At 35.4% G+C, this 18,477-nt stretch overlaps 1 protein-coding gene across 2 annotated transcripts in view; it reads left to right on the top strand.

Annotated features, from left to right (window-relative positions):
• Positions 1-18,477, top strand: part of MEMO1 (mediator of cell motility 1) — a 137,292-nt gene that overhangs the window by 77,608 nt on the left and 41,207 nt on the right. Inside the window, exons 3-5 of one of the 2 annotated variants that reach the window (XM_043984963.1) lie at positions 7,028-7,096; positions 15,204-15,316; positions 16,934-17,045. In XM_043984963.1, coding sequence (XP_043840898.1) covers positions 7,028-7,096; positions 15,204-15,316; positions 16,934-17,045 — 294 coding nt within the window. Of the gene's footprint in view, positions 1-7,027; positions 7,097-15,203; positions 15,317-16,933; positions 17,046-18,477 lie in introns of those variants that run through there. The other variant, XM_043984965.1, reaches the window with a different exon arrangement.

The raw sequence follows: 18,477 nt of genomic DNA, 5'->3' as shown, positions 1-18,477 counted from the left end.
TTCTTCTAGAATATCAGGGCAATTTTCCCTGACAATTTCTTGGAAGATGATGCCTAAGCTTTTTCCTTGATCATGGTTTTCAGGTAGACAAATGATTTTCAAATTATCTCTCCATGACCTATTTTCCAGGTCAGCAATTTTTCCGAGAAGATATTTCACATTGCCCTTGATTTTTAAAATTCATTTGCATTTGCTTTATTTTGTCTTGGTTTCTCATAAAGTCACTAGCTTCCATTTGTTCAATCCTAATGCTTAGGCAATTATTTTCATCAGAGAGCTTTTGTACCTCCTTTTCCATTTGGCCAATTTGGCTTTTCAAGCTGTTGACTTTTTTCTCATGTCTTTCCTGTATCACCCTCATTTCTCTTTCCATTTTTTCCTCTACCTCTCTAACTTTATCTTCAAAGTCCTTTTTGAGCACCTCTGTGTCCTGAGACCAATTCATATTTTTCTTGGAAGCTTTAGATATAGGGGCCCTGATGTTGACATCTTCCTCTGAGGGTGCACCTCAATCTTCCTTGTCACTGAAGAAACTTTCTATGGTTCTCACCTTTCTGTGTCTGCTTATCTTGCCTTTCTTTTACTTGACTTTTAGCTCCTTAAAGTGGGGCACTGTTTCCAGGCTGCGGTATCCCAAGCCTAAGAAGTCCCAGGTGGTATGATTTAAGGAGGATCAGGTTCTTCACTCACCTGGCCTGTTCCCTGGTCTGTAGATGACCCCAGACCAACTTGCCAATCAACTAGCTTTGTGTGTTGTGGTTGTCAGCTCTGATGAGCCTGTGCCCCTCCCCAACCTGGTCCAGTGCTACTCAAGCCTACCTCCTAGTTCCCAGTAGGGGTGAAAAACCCAAGTTCTGCCTCAGCACCAGCATAGACCCTTGTAGTCTCCTCCATGCCAAGAACTCAGCCCTCTCACCAGATTGTGAGCTAAGTTCCAGATGATACGGGTGCTTCAGCAAATTCAGAGGCTGGGGGGGGGGGGGTGTCTCTCCTCTGTTGAGGCCTTCCTGGGACTGGATCTGTGTCAGGGTGACTGTGGGGTTGGGCTCCATTCCTGTCTCAGCACAGCAGCTCCCTCCTTCTGACCTTCCAAGTCGTTCTTGGTTAGAAGATGATTTCAGTGCATTCTTCTGTGGGTTTTGCTGCTCCAAGCATTTTCCTATGGCATTATTTGGATGTTTTTTGGATTGATCATTGTGTCATGAGTTTGAGAGCTCACTGCCTTTCCTTTGCCATCTTGGCTCTGCCCCGGAAGTCTCATTTATTTTTTAAACATACACTCAATCCTCAACTTTTGTGGGGGTAATTTTGCTAGAATACGGCATAAAAGTAAAAAACATGAATGTCGATACATTGAACCTATGGGAAATAGAGGGTTAGGTTCCCATGATCATTAACATCTTTCATTAGTAATTACTGAAAATACACTTTTCTGCATATAGGTCTTTTTAACAGAGCATTAATTTTGATAAAATGTACTTTTCCTAACAAAGTAACCATGAAATAACTGATAAAATAAAATTGTTAACATGTAAGAAATTTATCTTGCTATTAGAATTCTGTGATCTTTTGGACCAACATTTCAGTTACAAAAAGCAAAAACGAAAATTCGGACAACAATTTCACACAATATTCATTTTTTAACACGTGATATTTACAGTATTATAAATACTTTGCTATTTTTTTGTGGCGGTAACCAATTGTTGATTCATGAGCCCCAAACTTGAGTCTGACAGTGGCTATAGACATTCCAGCATGAAGTTTATCTGACACTTTTCACTAAACTGCACTTTGTACACTTGATCTTAGAGCCCAAAGGACTTGCTCTACACTTTGGGAGGCACAATTGCAAGACAAAACTTGAGTTTTAAAGGCAAATAATGAAAATATGCAATGAATGCACAGGGAGCTCTAGAGTAAACAAGATCAGTGAAGCTCCTGTGTAAGATACCAGCCAATTCACAAACTTGTGAGCATCACACTTCTCATTTTTTTCTCTAATGCACATAGCCGCAAATGTATTCATTTGCCAATACGCAAATGAAAATGAGGTTACTAATAAAATCATGCTTGAAGTCACAAAAGTTAAACATGCAAATGTTGAGGACTGACTGTATTTCATTCTTCTCTTCCTCCTCCAATTCTTGCTCCTTCTCTTCTCCTCTCTCCTCTTTTCTCTTCTCTTCCATGAACTTAGTCAACAAACATAAACATTCAAGCAGAAAGAAATACAAAAAAGAAGATTGGATATGAAGCTGTGAACTTGTGTTATGTATGATTTGTTTAAAGGAAAAATGCATGTAAGTTGAATATGTTGGTAACAAAATTGTTCAGTTTGTTTCTGTGACTTCTGGATTTTTTTTTCTTCTTTGCTTTTATTTTGGTTTTTGGGATTTTTCCCACTCTGTCTCCCCTCTTTACTTTTTCCTTTTTATCCCTTCCTCAATCCTTCTTTCCTTCCTTCTCATTCCCCAACAAGTAAATATAATTGTACAACACAACTCAACACATTTACCATGTCTGAAACTGAATGTTTCACCAACCTCTGTTGGGAGGCGGGTTTCATCATCAGTCCACTGAAGTCATAGTCTGATACGTTTAGAGGTTATTTAAGGATAACTGATGCTCCTATGGCCACATGAGTAAGGAGTGTCAGAGGTCAGATTTGAGAAGGGAAAATAGAAGGATTCAAGTGTTATGATTTCCCTATTGGGGCCATCATAGGAGAATGACAGTGAAACAAAGACTTTAATACCACAGATAAATATTGGCAAAGTAATTTTGATTGACAGTTAAAACTCATATGTTGATTAAGTGAAAGAAGAAACAAATCTATAAATAACATGGAAAATAATACAACAAAAATATGACCTAAAATGAAGGAGGATCAAAAAAGTGAATTATTTAATTATAAGCTTTAGTGTTATTCAAGAGATAATCTTAGTCGTAATTTGTCACTGCACTGATCTGGGTATGCTGAATTCTTTTGTTTTCTTTTATATTATTTTGGTCATTCTATAAGTTGTTTTAACAGTACTACTTAATTTTTTTTTGTATCAGTTCATGAGGGTTTTCCCAAGTTCCTGTGCATTCTTCATATTTATTATTTTTTTGTCGCCCAGTAATGTTCTCTTACAGCTATGTACCACAGTTTATTTAGCCATTTTGCATTTGATGGGCACCCACTTATTTTCCAACTCTTTGCTGCCAAAAAGTGTTGCTAAGAATATCTTATTATATATGAGTCCTTCCCTGGGTCTTTGATCTCTTTGTGGTATTATTGGCTAAAAGGTTATATATAATTAATTAAATGTCTTGTCTACAATTTCAAATTGTTTTCCAGAAGGTCTTTCTCTGTCATTTGACATGTTTGTCTCTTCCAGACTTTCCAGTTATAAACAAAACAAAAATTTATACTAGAATTCAGAACTTTTGTTTGGAAGGGTTTGCCTGTTAAATATATTATTTTGTATTATTTTATCATGTTATTAAATATATATTAGTATTATATATTATATATATTAGTATTTTATCAGTGTACATGTAACCTCTTCTTTTTAAACTATTTTTTTGGGTGGGGCAATGAGGGTTAAGTGACTTGCCCAGGGTCACACAGCTAGTAAGTGTCAAATGTCCGAGGCCAGGTTTGAACTCAGGTCCTTCTGAATCCAGGGCCAGTGCTTTATCCACTGTGCCAACTACCTTCCCTGTAACCTACTCCGATGATGATATTTGTAGAAGTGTCTCAAGGATTTAGGAATTTTAGGGATCCCAATATTTAAGGCTTTTGTTAAAGTTTTTCTTATAATGCTTTGGCTTAAAGCTCTTTCAGAGTAGGTCACTGTACAGACTGCTGTGACTTTTGCTTCTGAGTATGCATTTCTCAGCAAGCTTGTGTGAAGTGCCTACTATGTTCTAGAAATTGTGCTAGCTACTGGGGATACAAAGACAAAATTAAACAGACCCTGCTTTTGAAGGGAGTTTACATTCAGTTGGGGAAACACTACTTCTATTTCCTCTCTTCAAATAACACCCTTCAGTCTTTTTCAGTCTTGCTACTGACACTCCTCTCTCCGAAGTTAACAATCTCCTAAATGCTACATTTTGATGGTCTTTTCTCAGCCATCAACTTTCTTAACCACTCTGATGCATTTGGTGCTGTTGACCACTCTCTTTTGGACATTGTGTTCCCCTCTGGCTTATTGTGACATTATTCTCTCTTCTCTTCCAGTTATCTGATTACTTTTCCTTTGTTGGATCATCAGCCATATTATCCTGTTTAACTATGTGTGTACCCAAATGCTCTGTCCTGAGCTATCTTCTTTCTATTCTCATTCTTTTGGTGACCATATCCCATCATGCCTTAATTATCATCTTTTTGAAGATGAGTTCTAGTTCTTTGTCCCCATTTGTCCAGTGAATATTTAAAGTAGATGTCACAGAGGCACCTCAAAACTATCATGTCTAAAACTGAATTCATCTTTCTCTCATAATCCTCCCCTTCTACTGAACATCACCATTTTTGTCTAAATGTACTATATTTGTAGTCTTCCAGTTTAGTAACCGTAGTATTTCTCCCAGATTCTAAACTCTCCCTCACAAAACATATCAAATCATTTGCCAAATCTTGCCAATTTTAATCTCTCCAACATCTCATAATAAGCCCCTTTTCCCCCTGCTCACATAGCCATCACCTTAATTTATACCAGGGACCCCAAAAAGGTCTATAGTTGATTTCAGGGAGTCTGTGAACTTGGATGGGAAAAAATTACATCTTTATTTCAATATAATGTTTCCCTTGTATTACCATGTATTTTATTTTGTGCAGCCTATAAACATTATTTGAGGAGTCCATAGATTTCTCCAGAATGATGGAGGGACTCTATAGGTTTCAACAGACTTCCCAAAGGATCTGTGACAAAATAAAGGTTAATAACCCCTGCTTTAGACTTTTATCATCTCTTGCTGGAACTGTTGCGGTGGCCTCAAATCTTTCTCCATTCCCAAATTATACATAGCTGCCAAAATTATTTTCATTAAACACAGATCTGACCATGTCATCCTCCAACTCCAATGACTCTTCTGGGGGATAAAACATAAACTCTTCTGTTTGCTTTTAAAACCCTTTACAACTTGTCACCAAGCTTTCTTTAAAAAAAAAAAATGGTTTTCATTTTAACTGTTATTTTTTTTTAAACATTGGTCTTCTTTTGTAAAAAAAAAGGTTTTATTGATGTATTTTTTTACATTACAAACATTTAGATTACTTCTACTCTGTGAGAGGTTTTCTGTGACAGAGTAAAACAAATAAACTACCATACAGAGACCTCATCTGAAATTACATGCAGCATTTTATATCTGTAGTATCTGTCACCTTTAAATTTGAGAAAGAAAAAATTAACAGAAATCTATTTGCTTTCCCACCCACCCACCCCACTCCACTGGGAAAAAAAATGAAAAAAGAAATTCCATGTAACTACTATGCATAATGAAGCAAAACAGTCCCTTAATGATTGTATAAGAAATATTTACATCTCATTCTTCACTCTGTTTCCCTCACCTCTTTGTCATGGATAACATGTTTTATCATTAGTCCTTTGGAATAAAGAATGGTCATTGTGTTGAGCATAGTCTTACAACTTTGAAAGTTTGTTTTTATAGTCTTATTATTGAATTAATTATTATCCTCCTGCTCATTTCATTCTTCATCAGTTTATAAGTCTTCAGAATGGTTCATTTTTATAAAACTGATAATAGTATAAATTACTGTTCTGTTTTTGTATATTTTACTCTATCAGTTATATAAGACTTTACATGTCTTTGAGATCTTTCCTCATTTTTTATAGTATAAGAGAATTCTATCACTAATACACCACAGTTTTTTCAGTCATTCCTCAGTTGATGATCCCCTTAGTTTCCAGTTTTTTGGTTTTTTTTTTTTTTTTTTTTTGCCACTACAAAAAGAGTTGTTATAAATACGTTTGTGCATATAAGACTTTTTAACTTTTCTCGGTTTCTTTTGGGTATAGATTTTGCTGTGGTAGAGTTGGGTCAAAGAGCAAAGATCTGTGGATAAGATTAGAGTTTATCACCCAATTAAGGATAGAAAGGATTTGCAGGAAATAAAATAGATAATTATGATTACATAAAATTAAAAGTTTTTTCCACAAACAAATCCAAGGGAAAAAACTGGAGAAAAAATCATAGCAGCTAATTTCTCTGATAAAGGTCTCACTTCTAATATATATAAGAAACTGATTTGAATATAAGAGTTATTTCCCAATTGATATATTGTCTAAAGATATGGATAGCCAGTTCTCAAGGGAAGAAAACCAAGGTGTTTATAGCTGTATTAAAAAAATGTTCCAAATCACTACTTGTAGAAATGAAAGCAACTCTAAGATTCCATTCTCACATCCAGCAGAATTACAAAGATGACAAAAAAGTCAAATGAGAAATATTGGAGAGGCTGTGGAAAAATGCACTGTCTGTGGGTATAACTATTCTGGAAAACAATATGTATTTATACACAAAAAGTTAATAGTGAATGTCTTTTGACCTGTTCATATTGTCTAACCTCCCTCTGTCCTGTATTCTATAATAGCCTTCTCCATGGTGAGGTAGCTGGTGGCACAGTGGACAGAGATCTGGACCTGGACCTCAGGTTCAGATCTGAATTCCAACATTTATTAGCTGTATGACCCTGGCAAGTCGCTCAATATTTGTTTGGCTCAATTTCCTCAGCTGTAAAATGGGGATAATCATAATTCCTTCTCTTTAGTGTTGTTGTGGGGAATCAGATGAGGGTGTGTGTGTGTGTGTGTGTGTGTGTGTGTGTGTGTGTAAGGGCTTAGCAGAATTCTTTGCACATAGTGAGAGGGTTATGGGGGTTTTGCTGTATTGTTTCTTGATACTTATTTCAAATCTTATGTTTATGATTCATTTAGTGTTGCTTTTCCTTTAATATATTCTTATATCTTGATTTTGACACAGATGATTAAGTTTTTGAAATCATTTTGTTTTGTAGCCATGCAGGATATACTTACTGTGGGTCTTGTGCTGCTCATGCTTACAAACAAGTGGATCCATCTATTACGTAAGTAATATGATCAGGTGTTTTCTTTTTCTTTTTCAATTGGGAGACGTTTGGGAAATGAAAAATAATTGCTTTGTCAAAGAAAGCAAATATCTTTTGAGTTTTTTGATTATTTAACTTTAAGAATGGATAGCATTGGGCAGGCACCGGCCCTGGAGTCAGGAAGACCTGAGTTCAAATACAGCCTCAGACACTTGACATGTACTAGCTGTGTGACTTTAGGCAGGTCACTTAACCTCAATTGTCTCACCAAAAAACAAAAAACCAAAGAATGGATAGCATCTTTACTAATGTTCTTATGAATTCTTTTGCAGAATTCCCCAGACTTCATTTTTATTTGACTTACAATTTTAAATAAATTCTTAAATATATGTCACAGGGTTGCCAGGGGATAAGATATTTTATCTTTTTCTGATAAGCCTAGAAATAGGAAAGCAATATGCTGAGTTCTGGTGATACAAAGGCAAAAACTAAGCTGAGACTGCCTTCTCAAGAAGCCTGTGTGCTGTTGGAAGGATACCACATGTATGCAACTACATGTTGTTCTAATCCTTCCGTGCAATTTAAGCATAGCATGAGCTCTAACAAGTGGACTGATGAGTGAAGGCTTCACAGAGGAGGCAACATCTGAACCTTGAAGGAATATAAGGATTCGTAGAAGACATAGGGGTGAAGTGGAGTGGGGTCGATGGCTTGTGATTTGTAACAACTTTTAAAATCCCAGTATATAAGAGAACTTGTAGAGCATCTAGGTGGTATGTTAGATAAAGGGCTGGAATTGGAGTCAGGAAGACCTGAGTTCAGATATAACTCCAGATACTTACTTTGTGACCTTGGGCAAGTTACCTACCCTCTGCCTGCCTCAGTTTCCTTATTTGTAAAAATGGACATACTGATAGCATCTCTTTCCCAGCTTTGTCGTGAGGATCAAATGTGGTAATATTTGTAAAATCCTTTGCAAGCCTTAAAGCACCATATAAATACGATTGTTGTTAATATTATTGTTATTGACTACTATGATATAGTGGTTAGGGATCAGTAAGACCTGGGATTCAAATTATGCTTTTGAAATGTACTTTATATAATTGTAGTTAAGATATTGGTTAGAACATTCTTCCCCAACCTTTTATATTATGTGACATATCTGTGAGTGTCTAAATTTTAGCATGCCATACCGTGGTCTTTTGGGAGTATAGAGAGATCTCTTTGAATAGCCTTTGATGTAGGGAGAGGGGTGGGGACAACATTAATTAGGAATAAAAAAGGAAGAAGGCCTTAACTAAGATAACACAGAGAAAGAAAGTAAAGAAGACTATATAGAGAAAAGAAAGTGGTAAAAAAAATCAAAGAGAATCAAAAGAGTAGGCAAAGGAAGCAGAAAAAAGTAAAAGAACGTGTCCTTATAGTTTTAGAATAGACTGCTTATTCATTGTCTCTTAGCAGTGTAGTGTTGGTAGGAGAAACTGAAGAGGTGGGAAATGAGGTGAGGAAGATTAAGATGCTTTTACTTTTAGTTAAGGCATAGCCCTGATTTTTGGATGTCATTCTTTATCTAGATTGTAAGCCTCTTGAGGAATAAACTGTATTTTAATCATCTTTGTGGCCTTTCTTGTTTACCTAATTTGCAAATATTAGATGATAGCAAATATTTATTGAATTGAATGTAATCTAACCTCGACTGACTTAATTTCTTATTTTATACTGTTGGGCTCCATGTCTTCAGGGTATAGATTTAATGGGTTGCTCTTAGGAAGCATATTGGAAATAAAAAATTGACAGGAAGAGGGTAAAGATAATGATGAAAACTTAAGATACAAACAAAAGTTGGCAGTGAAGGTTATGAAAGTAAGAATCATAGAAAAAGAGATAAAAACAAAGATGTTAAGTAGCAGCAGTTGTTAAAAGTGTAAAGGGGGCAGCTAGGTGGCTCAGTGGATAAAGCACTGGCCCTAGATTCAGGAGGATCTGAGTTCAAATCCAACCTCACTTGACACTTACTAGCTGTGTGACCCTGGGCAAGTCACTTAACCCCAATTGCCTCACTTAAAGTGTAAAGAACTGGAGAAAGGGAAGGGATGATTTGGTAAATGCAGACTATATTAGAAATATTGTATCTAGCAACAGAAGGCTGTTTATAAGAAAGTAAGCATATTGAGAACTCTGAAAAAACCTTATTCCATCATCATCTCATGTTTTTAAGGTAATTTGAGGTTATTGAAGGTTGTGCTGTTGGAAAACAGTGGTCCTACTAAACTAGAAAAGCTTCCCATATGACCCCAGCTTAACTAAGTTGTGAAGGATTCATGACTAGTAGGTTGGTTATCAGGTGCTGATTTTTTTTTTTTCATTCATAACTCATGACTAAAGTCTTCAGACTTAGAAGTGTTGCCATCTGTACCTACCAGTACTCAATAAAATATTTGCTTCTTTATTGGACTTAAACCAACAAAATAGACCTTTGTTTTTGTGATAGCAAGTGATCTTTTATTTAGTTGCTACCTTTTTAAGGATATAATTTTTTGAGCAGATTTATGACAAGTTATTGATCTGGACTCAGCCTAGGTGTGAAATTCCAAACACACACACACACACACACACACACACACACACACACACACACACACACACACGTTTCCCTTTGAGAAAAAAATTTATAGTTTTTGATTAAAATTTTGTTTTTTAATGACTCACGATCATTTATGTTAATATGGAAAGTTGACTTCTCATGTTTGTAGGTGGCCAAGCCCTGTTGCTATTTCAGATCATGTATTAGATAAAATTAAGCTCCGGATTTCAGGTAGATAGGTGGAGTACTGAGATATCAACATAATTTTGATTCATTCCTTTATTTTTATTTTGGGGGGGGGCAGTGGGGGTTAAGTGACCTGCCCAGGGTCACACAGCTAGTAAGTGTCAAGTGTCTGAGGTTGGATTTGAACTTGGGTCCTCCTGACTCCAGGGCTGGTGCTTTATCCACTGCACCACCTAGCTGCCCCCGATTCATTCCTTTTGGAAAAGTATTTAGAGAAAGAAGGAATCTCCTTTTGGTAAAGGAAGAGATTTTATTCTGTAGTTACCATTTCTTGAGTTTTTCCCACAAGATTTAAAAAATACACAACACAAAACCTCGCTGCTTTCCATGAGTAAGAATAAGTATTAGACTATTTAAAGGGGGGAAATTAAGATAACTTAGCAAAATGATAGTTCTCTATATAAATCATGTTCACAAATTGTATTCTTTATGTTAATACATGAATGTAGTCTTTAGAGGCAATATTTTCAGACTAGTAAGCCTTATAAGTAAATGCTTCCTAAAGTTTATTATCTTTTTTTTGCATATAGCAGTGATTAGACAATTTTCTTATATACAGGTATTAAATTTAGCATCTGTAAGGTAGTAATATACATCTATAAAACTGACAATTCACTCTGCCTGTTGGGAAAATGGCCTAAGGGATGGGTAGACTATTTATGAATGAGCAAATAACAAACACAAAAAGATGTGTAAATCTTTAGTAGAGAAATCAAAAGTCAAGAAAAGCTCAAGATAGTAATTTCCACTCATTTGAATGGAAAAAAAAATAGCAAAAAATGGTAAGATCTAGTGATGGTGGGATTGTGGGGAAGTAGGCATGATAATACATTAATGACTAGCCTGGCACAAACCCACATTTTAGAAAACAAAATTCATTAAATCCTAAAATTAATAACACATTTGGACCCAGCTATTCCGGTTTTGTCCCCAAAGCATCATAAACAGAAAAAAGGACTCATTTGTACAAAATATTCACAGTTCTGTAGTCACAAAAATTTAGCAAAAAAATATAGACAACAAGTAGACATGCCTGAATAGATTAAGATGTTAACATACTGGTTTATTATGGTTGTATAAAAAACTATAAATGTGAAGCATACCAGGAAATGCAGAAGCATCTATACAGAGTGATGCAATTTGAAGCATACTGGGAAGTATAGAAATAATCTATACAAAGTGATGCAACGAGATCAGCAAAATCAGAACTATATATACCTCGACTACAACTATATTTTAAAAAAATAATCTAGTGGTCACAGAAATGAAGATACCTGAAAAGGGAAAGGGGAAAGGGAATAGGCTATTTAGTAGCGAGGACATGCTAAGTGCTTTTTAACACACACTCTCGTTTGATCCTCACAACAATCCTGGAAAGTTGGTGCTATTATCCCCATTTCTATAATCGAGGAAACTGAGGTAAACAGGTTAAATTATTTGCCCAGGGTCACACAGCTATTAAGTATATAGATCTGGGTTTGAACTCAGGTCTTTTTGAGTCCAGGCCCAACTCTATTTACTGCACTGTCAGCTGTATCTGAAGGGACACTGATCAAAAGCATTTTTCTGTTTTTTTGTTTGTTCTTTTGGGGTGGGGGTTAGATGCATCTTAAAAGTATAGATTATTTCATAGTTTGTATTTATGTCACATACTAGATGCTTAGTAAATGCTTATTGATTGATGGAATTTATTTGATTCTACCGTAAGTGCTAAAAGTTTATAAGATTTTATTCCTTGTTTTGTATGCTTATTTGATTGATGATGGTATTAGTACAAGAAAAATGTTTTAAAATTACCTAATTAAAAAGAAAGTCAGTTTCACAAAGAATGGGGCATTGCTTATAGTCTTGCTAGTAATCAGTCCTATATCCTCCCTTCTCACCTTATTTCTGATTGCCATTAGTGTTTGAAGATACCCCTTGTAAACCCATTCTTTAGTTTATTTACATACATTATTTTCCTTTTCTGGATATTACGGATCTAGTTGGTAAGTTCTGTTATGCTTTCTTTGATGGTTTAGTGACTTCTTTCATCATCCAGTAAATTAAAAAGAGTTGGTCAGATTAGCTGTTGACTACATGTGTAGTAATTCTATTCATATTACAGAAAACAAATTTTTAGAATATTGTAATTTCTAAAAGTTGAGAAGCCTTTATGAGTTAGTCTAAAAGTAAGTATTACTGTGGCAGCTAGGTAACACAGTGGATAAAGCTCCAGGCCTGAAATCAGGAATTCAAATCTGTCCTCGTATACATACTAGCTGTATGACCCTGGGCAAGTCACGTCACCCTGTTTGCCAAGAAAACCCCAAATGGGGCCCAGAGTGGGACATAATTGAGATGACTGAACAATAGCAACAAGAACTACTTATATATGCTTGGTTTTTAATGAATATCTTAATACTCCAGTAGTCTTAGTTAAACAGATAGTGAAAATGAATTTGTTTGAGCTATATAAAACTCTTGATCAAAATTAGATTTCAGGAAGGTTGAAGATGGACAGTGAATATAGTAAAAAATTTTGGTAAGTTTTAGGAACTAAGGCACTCCAAGTGCCATTGCTCTTTATTTCTTGGCAGAAGCTTTAATTCTTCCATGTCATCATTTTCTTCTTCCATTTGCTGGTCTTTCCCATTGTAATAACCACTTTTCCTAGGAAGCAACAGTTAAAGGGAGAAAATAGAAGAGTCTCCTGGTGCATTTTATTCTTTATGTCTTAGATCTCAAACTGACTCTTGTCACTAGTTACCCTAATGAACCAGTTTGCGGGCCAAGAAACAACAGTTAGAACCAAACATGGATTGGAAAAGGAGTATGACAAAGCTGCATTTTATCACCATATTTATTTAACATATATGCAGAATACATCATGTGAAATGCCAAGCTGGGTCAAAAGTTGGAATTAAGGATGCCAGGAAAAATATCAGCCATCTCAGATGTACATATGATACCACTCTGATGGCAGAAAATGAAGAATACTAAGAAACCTCTTGATGAAGGTGAAAGAGGAGTGTATAAAAGCTGGCTTGATGCTTAACATCAAAAAAACTAAGACCTTGGCATATGGTCCCATCACTTCCCTGCAAATAGAGGGAAATGAAATGGAAACAGTGTCACATTTTATATTCTCGATCTCAAAAATCACTGCAAAAGACAACTTGCAGCCATGAAATTAAAAGAATCTTCCATCTTGAAATGACGTGATGGCAAATCTGGGTAGCATACTGAAAAAGAGACCTCACATTGCTAACAAAGATCCACATAGTCAAAGCTATGGTTTTTTTCAGTGTCAGTGTAAGGGTTGGACTCTAAGGAAAGCTGAGCACTGCAGAATCAACACTTTTGTGGTGCATGAGAAGACTTTTGAGAAAACCCTTGAATAGGAAGTAGATCAAATCAGTCAATACTTAAAGAAATTAATTCAGGCTATTCACTGGAAGGTCAAATACTGAAGCTAAAGCTTAAATACTTTGTTCATATAATCAGAAGATGAAGCTCGTTGGAAAAGGCCCTTATGTTGGGAAAGGTTGAAGACAAAAAGGAAAGGGGATGGTGGAGGGATGAAATGGGATAGATAGTATCATGGAAACAACAAACACGAACTTGGATGGACTTCAAGAGATAGTGGAGAATAGAAGGGCCTGGAGACCTATGGTCGATGGGGTCATGAGGAGTCAGATATGACTGAATAACAAAATATCCTAACATTATTGTTCTAGCCCATCAAATTGTTTTGTTGCAATGCAGTTCTTTTGAAATAATTATGTTGCTGGGGGTGTGGAGAAAGGGGTGGGAGAAATAAAACCAGCCAATTTTTATCAGCTAAAAAAAGTACATATATTTGGACAAAGAAGAAAGATCAGATTCTGTACCATTCCAAATTTTCTTTTTCGTCGTCCTTGGTCTTTTTGTGTTGTAGGGTGCTTTTGTGTCTGTGCTTGATTTTTGAAGGATCATTTGGGAATCTATCTATTCCCCCACCACAGGAAGGAATTGTTACTCATGGAGAGACAAAAGCAATTGTGTGTCCTATACTGAAAAAAAAATGTGGTTAAGTTTTTTTGTTTGTTTTTAAGAGTGACTTTTACTTGGATTGGAAGGAGGGTAGAGTTGAGTATTACTTTTACATAATTCTAAAAGCATTATGTCTGTGGGCTGTGAGTGTTTTCTTACAGAATTCTTTGTCCTTATATTTTGTGTAAAAGTAAAGGTGTTTATTTCTTCAGGAGTGCTATTTTCTTGCAAAATTTTAGCTAAAGGCGATTTGTATTATATAGACTTACATATGTCATCATCTTTACCATTAGAGTATCAGCTTTTTGGGAGTAGGGATTCTTTATTTTATTTGTATCCATAGTGCCCAGGTGCCACAGTAGATAGAGCACTGGCCCTTAAGTTGGGAGGACCTGAGTTCAAATGTGACCTCAGACACTTAACTAGCTGTGTGACCCTGGGCAAGTCACTTAATTCCAATTGCCTTATACATCCAGCGTCATCTCCGGTTGTCTTGATCGATCGATCTATCTATCTATCTATCTATATCTATCTATCTATCTATCTATCTATCTATCTATCTATCTATCTATCTCTATGTATCTATATCTATATCTATATCTATATCTATATCTATATCTATATCTATATCTATATCTATATCTTGCCACAGGATTCAGATGGCTCTAGAGGAGAATGAGGTTGGTGACTTTGCACAGCCCTCCCTTACTTAAATCCAATTCATTGCAAGTCATAACATTACCTCAATGTCTTGGTCCTCTGAGAATGAAGGACAAACAAGAAGTGCTTAGTATATAGTAGGTACTTGTTGATTGGTATGAAAATTAGTGGTTTAGGTTCCCTTCAGCAATATGCATTTACTATAATATTTCAAAATGGTAGGTTCCTTTAAATTTTGTAAGAGAACTGCAAGATAATTGTTTCCCAGGTCAGAGCCTTTCCCTTTTTTTTTTATATGGTGGTTACCACTACTTTAGACCAGAAACTTGAATAGAACTTTAGTTATCTTTTCTTCTGAGTAGCTCAGCTTGGTTGAGCACTTGATGTTTTTCCCCCAGGGACCAATAGTGATCCTTCTCAGTACCCCATTCTAAATAAGGGAGAGACTTGTTGCTGTATGGCTGGAGAGATTGTCACTAGATAATGAAACTAAATAGGGAAAAAAAAAGCAATAGTGCATATATTTTTATCACTATTTTTTTCAGATTTCTTTTTTTATTGTAACATGTTTTTGTAGAAGTTCAATTTTCCTGTGTTTGTTTCTTGTTTAAATTATCCTAGCCGGAGAATATTCATCCTTGGGCCTTCCCATCATGTGCCCCTATCTCGATGTGCACTTTCCAGTGTGGATATATATAGAACACCTCTGTATGACCTTCGTATTGATCAAAAGAGTAAGTATGTAGTAAGCTTGCAGAGGTATTTTAGAATCTTAAATGAAAGGATCTGAATTTTAAAAAAATTGAAAGCCATTGATAAAAACAAAGTTTTCTTTCCAAAGAAACCTATCAGACAAACAGGTCTGTTAATATTATCCTGGAATTACTTTTTTTTTTTAAATACCTAAGGAGATAGCATGTTTTACCAAAAAAATAACACTAAGGCCAAGAGTTAGGATACTTGTATCACTATGTATGGTTCAGGGCAACATAATCAACATTTCTAAGCCATTTCTTAGTTGCAAAATGATATCATAGTTATAAAGCATTTTGCTGAACACTTCTTAAAAGAAAAATGTCATTTAAATATACCATGCATATTATTTTTGTCTCTGCTTATGACTTTTAAAAATTAAAATAAGGATAAAAATAATTTCTTCGAGGGTATACCTGACATTATACAAGAGAGACATTAAATGTATTTTGGAAATACAATTATATTTCAAATGAAATCAGGATCCTTAGCATTTATTGATGTCTTGTGGTGAATTGTTTTGTAAAGTGAAGAATCATTTTCACTTTTTTCTGTCAGGTCAAGGGTTAATGGTTGATGTCTGTAAATTAGGTTTGCTTATAATGAAGATAGACTTAGATTTTTGCGGTAATAACATTTTGTTTTTAGAATAGAGCTTTATTGCATCCTCTTTTGGTTATTTTCTAGAGAACACATTATTTTGAAAATATAGCATTAAAATATTCGGGGGGGGGGCACCTAGATGGTGCAGTAGATAAAACACCAGCCCTGGATTCAGGAGGACCTGAGTTCAAATCTGGCCTCAGATACTTGACACTTACTAGCTGTGTGACCCTGGGCAAGTCACTTAACCCTCATTGCCCTGCCCCCCCCCCCCAATTTAAATACCATTTCTTCTTTTGGTTAAAATAACAGAAACAAAAAACCCCCTGACACTTTTAACTCATTTGGAAGTACAGCAATGTTTTTTTTAATATTGCGTGACATACCTTTGATTATGAGACCTTTTAAGCTGGTGTGATGCCTCACTAAATTAATGCTCTAATTTTTAATGAACTTCATTTGGAAGTTCTGAGAGAGTACTCTGCTTATATACTGGAGAGTTTACATCTTTTGTTGTGGTGCCATCATGTCTGCAGGGAGTGAGACTGAAAATCCTATAAATTTCTTGCCTGTCATTAACCTGGTGAGTACGTAGACCACTGCTTTTCCATGTTTCAGCAGTAGCTCATTTTATTGGTTGTGTTTTGCCAGGCCATGCTAACTAAACTTAAAAGCCCCAGACACAAAGGTGACTTTATATAATGTGGATTCAACTGGCTGTTTTACAATTGAAGTTTTTTTTTAATGCTTATCCAAGCCGTGTTTAAAAAGCATAAGCAACTACACCCTAGTCTATGTATAACATGAATATATATTTTTGACTTGTAAAAATGTTGGCTACTTTTACATAAGATTAAAGAGAGTCCTGTGTGATCAAAGCCATTCCCCCACATTTACACCCATCCCATGCAAGTGGTTTTGTGCCCTGTCCTTTATCTCCAATGAGAGTACATGCTAATGTGTTTGTTTTTAATATATTTCAAAATTTTTTTCAGTTTATGGAGAGCTATGGAAGACAGGAATGTTTGAGCGCATGTCTCTGCAAACAGATGAAGATGAACACAGTATTGAAATGCATTTGCCTTATACTGCTAAAGCCATGGAAAGGTATATTGTTTAAATATGTCAGTCTAAAAAGAATACACATATAATTACATATGAGTTGTTAATTTGGATGAAGTAATTCATTGGATGAGGAATTATAATCTTTCTTTGATTTATTTGAAGTTAAATGAAATAAGCATTTGAGATTGGACTTTCTTGACAGTGATAGATCACTTTATCTGTAAAATATGAATACTTTGGTTCAACCGATTATTTTGTTGATAATGTATGATAAAGCTGACTTAGTTGACCTATCAAATGAGGATTTCTCTAAACTAGTATCTTCTTTCCATGCATAGGAAAATAAAGCTAATCTATGTAAAATCGAAGATAGCTCACTTCCTCATAGGTTGTTCTATAGTTACATAGCTCTGGTTAGAAAATTTTCTTATATTGAGCCAAAATATGCTTTCTTATAACTCTCTGATTAGTTCTGTCTACTGGTGCTGCAAATAGAATAAGTTGACTCTCATCTACATGACAGTCCTAAAAAATAATTTTGAAGACAAATATTTTGTCTTTCCTTACATCTGAAGGTCTTTCACCCCTTCCTAATAACATGATTTCGAAATAATCATTCTACATATGCTTTATTTGATGTATTTCCTTGTTAAAATGGGGCACTTTGCATAGAACACAGTATTCCAGGTGCCCTTTGACTGAATACTGTGAAACTATTATCTCCCTTAATCAGTAAGTACACTATTCTTTTAGCATGCATTCTTGACCAGAGAAGGAACAATTTGTTGATTTAATTTATTAATACAGCACAAGTTTGTATTAATCACTTGGGTTATATTAAATTCACCTGAAGTCAAGTCTTTTTCTAATTAAGTATTTTGAGATCAGGTAGCCTTCCTAGCCTAAAAATTCTGCCACTGAATTTGTTTTTGTTTTTGGTGAGGCAGTTGGGGTTAAGTGACTTGCCCAGGGTCACACAGCTAGTAAGTGTCAAGGGTCTGAGGCTGGATTTGAACCCAGGTCCTCCTGAATCCAGGGCCAGTGCTCTATCCACTGCACCACCTAGCTGCCCCACTGCGTTTTTGAATCTAAATATGTCTTTACATTTATTTCTATAATATTTCATCTAGTTGGTTTTGGTTCATTGTTACACATTTGAGAGCATGTTGACTTCTGATTTTGTTACCCAATACATTAGCAGTTGTTTCCACAAATTTGATAGTAGCTTTCCTTCTTGCCTGCTTCCCTCCCACCCTCCCTCCTTTTTTCCTTTCATCCCTCCCTCCTATATTTCTTGATAAGGCATTGCTATTCTCCTGATGACAAAAATACAATTTTAGTGTGAAATATATTTTATTTTATTCCAATTCTTTGGAAATTGATATCCATATTTAGTTATCTATTAAGTAGTTGGAGCAATCATTCTATCGCATTCCTTAAATGTGCCAAATAACATGAAGTTCTTACCTGCTCT

Source organism: Dromiciops gliroides, chromosome 2, assembly GCF_019393635.1.
Source record: "Dromiciops gliroides isolate mDroGli1 chromosome 2, mDroGli1.pri, whole genome shotgun sequence".
Taxonomy (NCBI): domain Eukaryota; kingdom Metazoa; phylum Chordata; class Mammalia; order Microbiotheria; family Microbiotheriidae; genus Dromiciops; species Dromiciops gliroides.
Note: the sequence above shows the minus strand (reverse complement) of the source record. Positions and strands in the feature narration are given on the sequence as shown.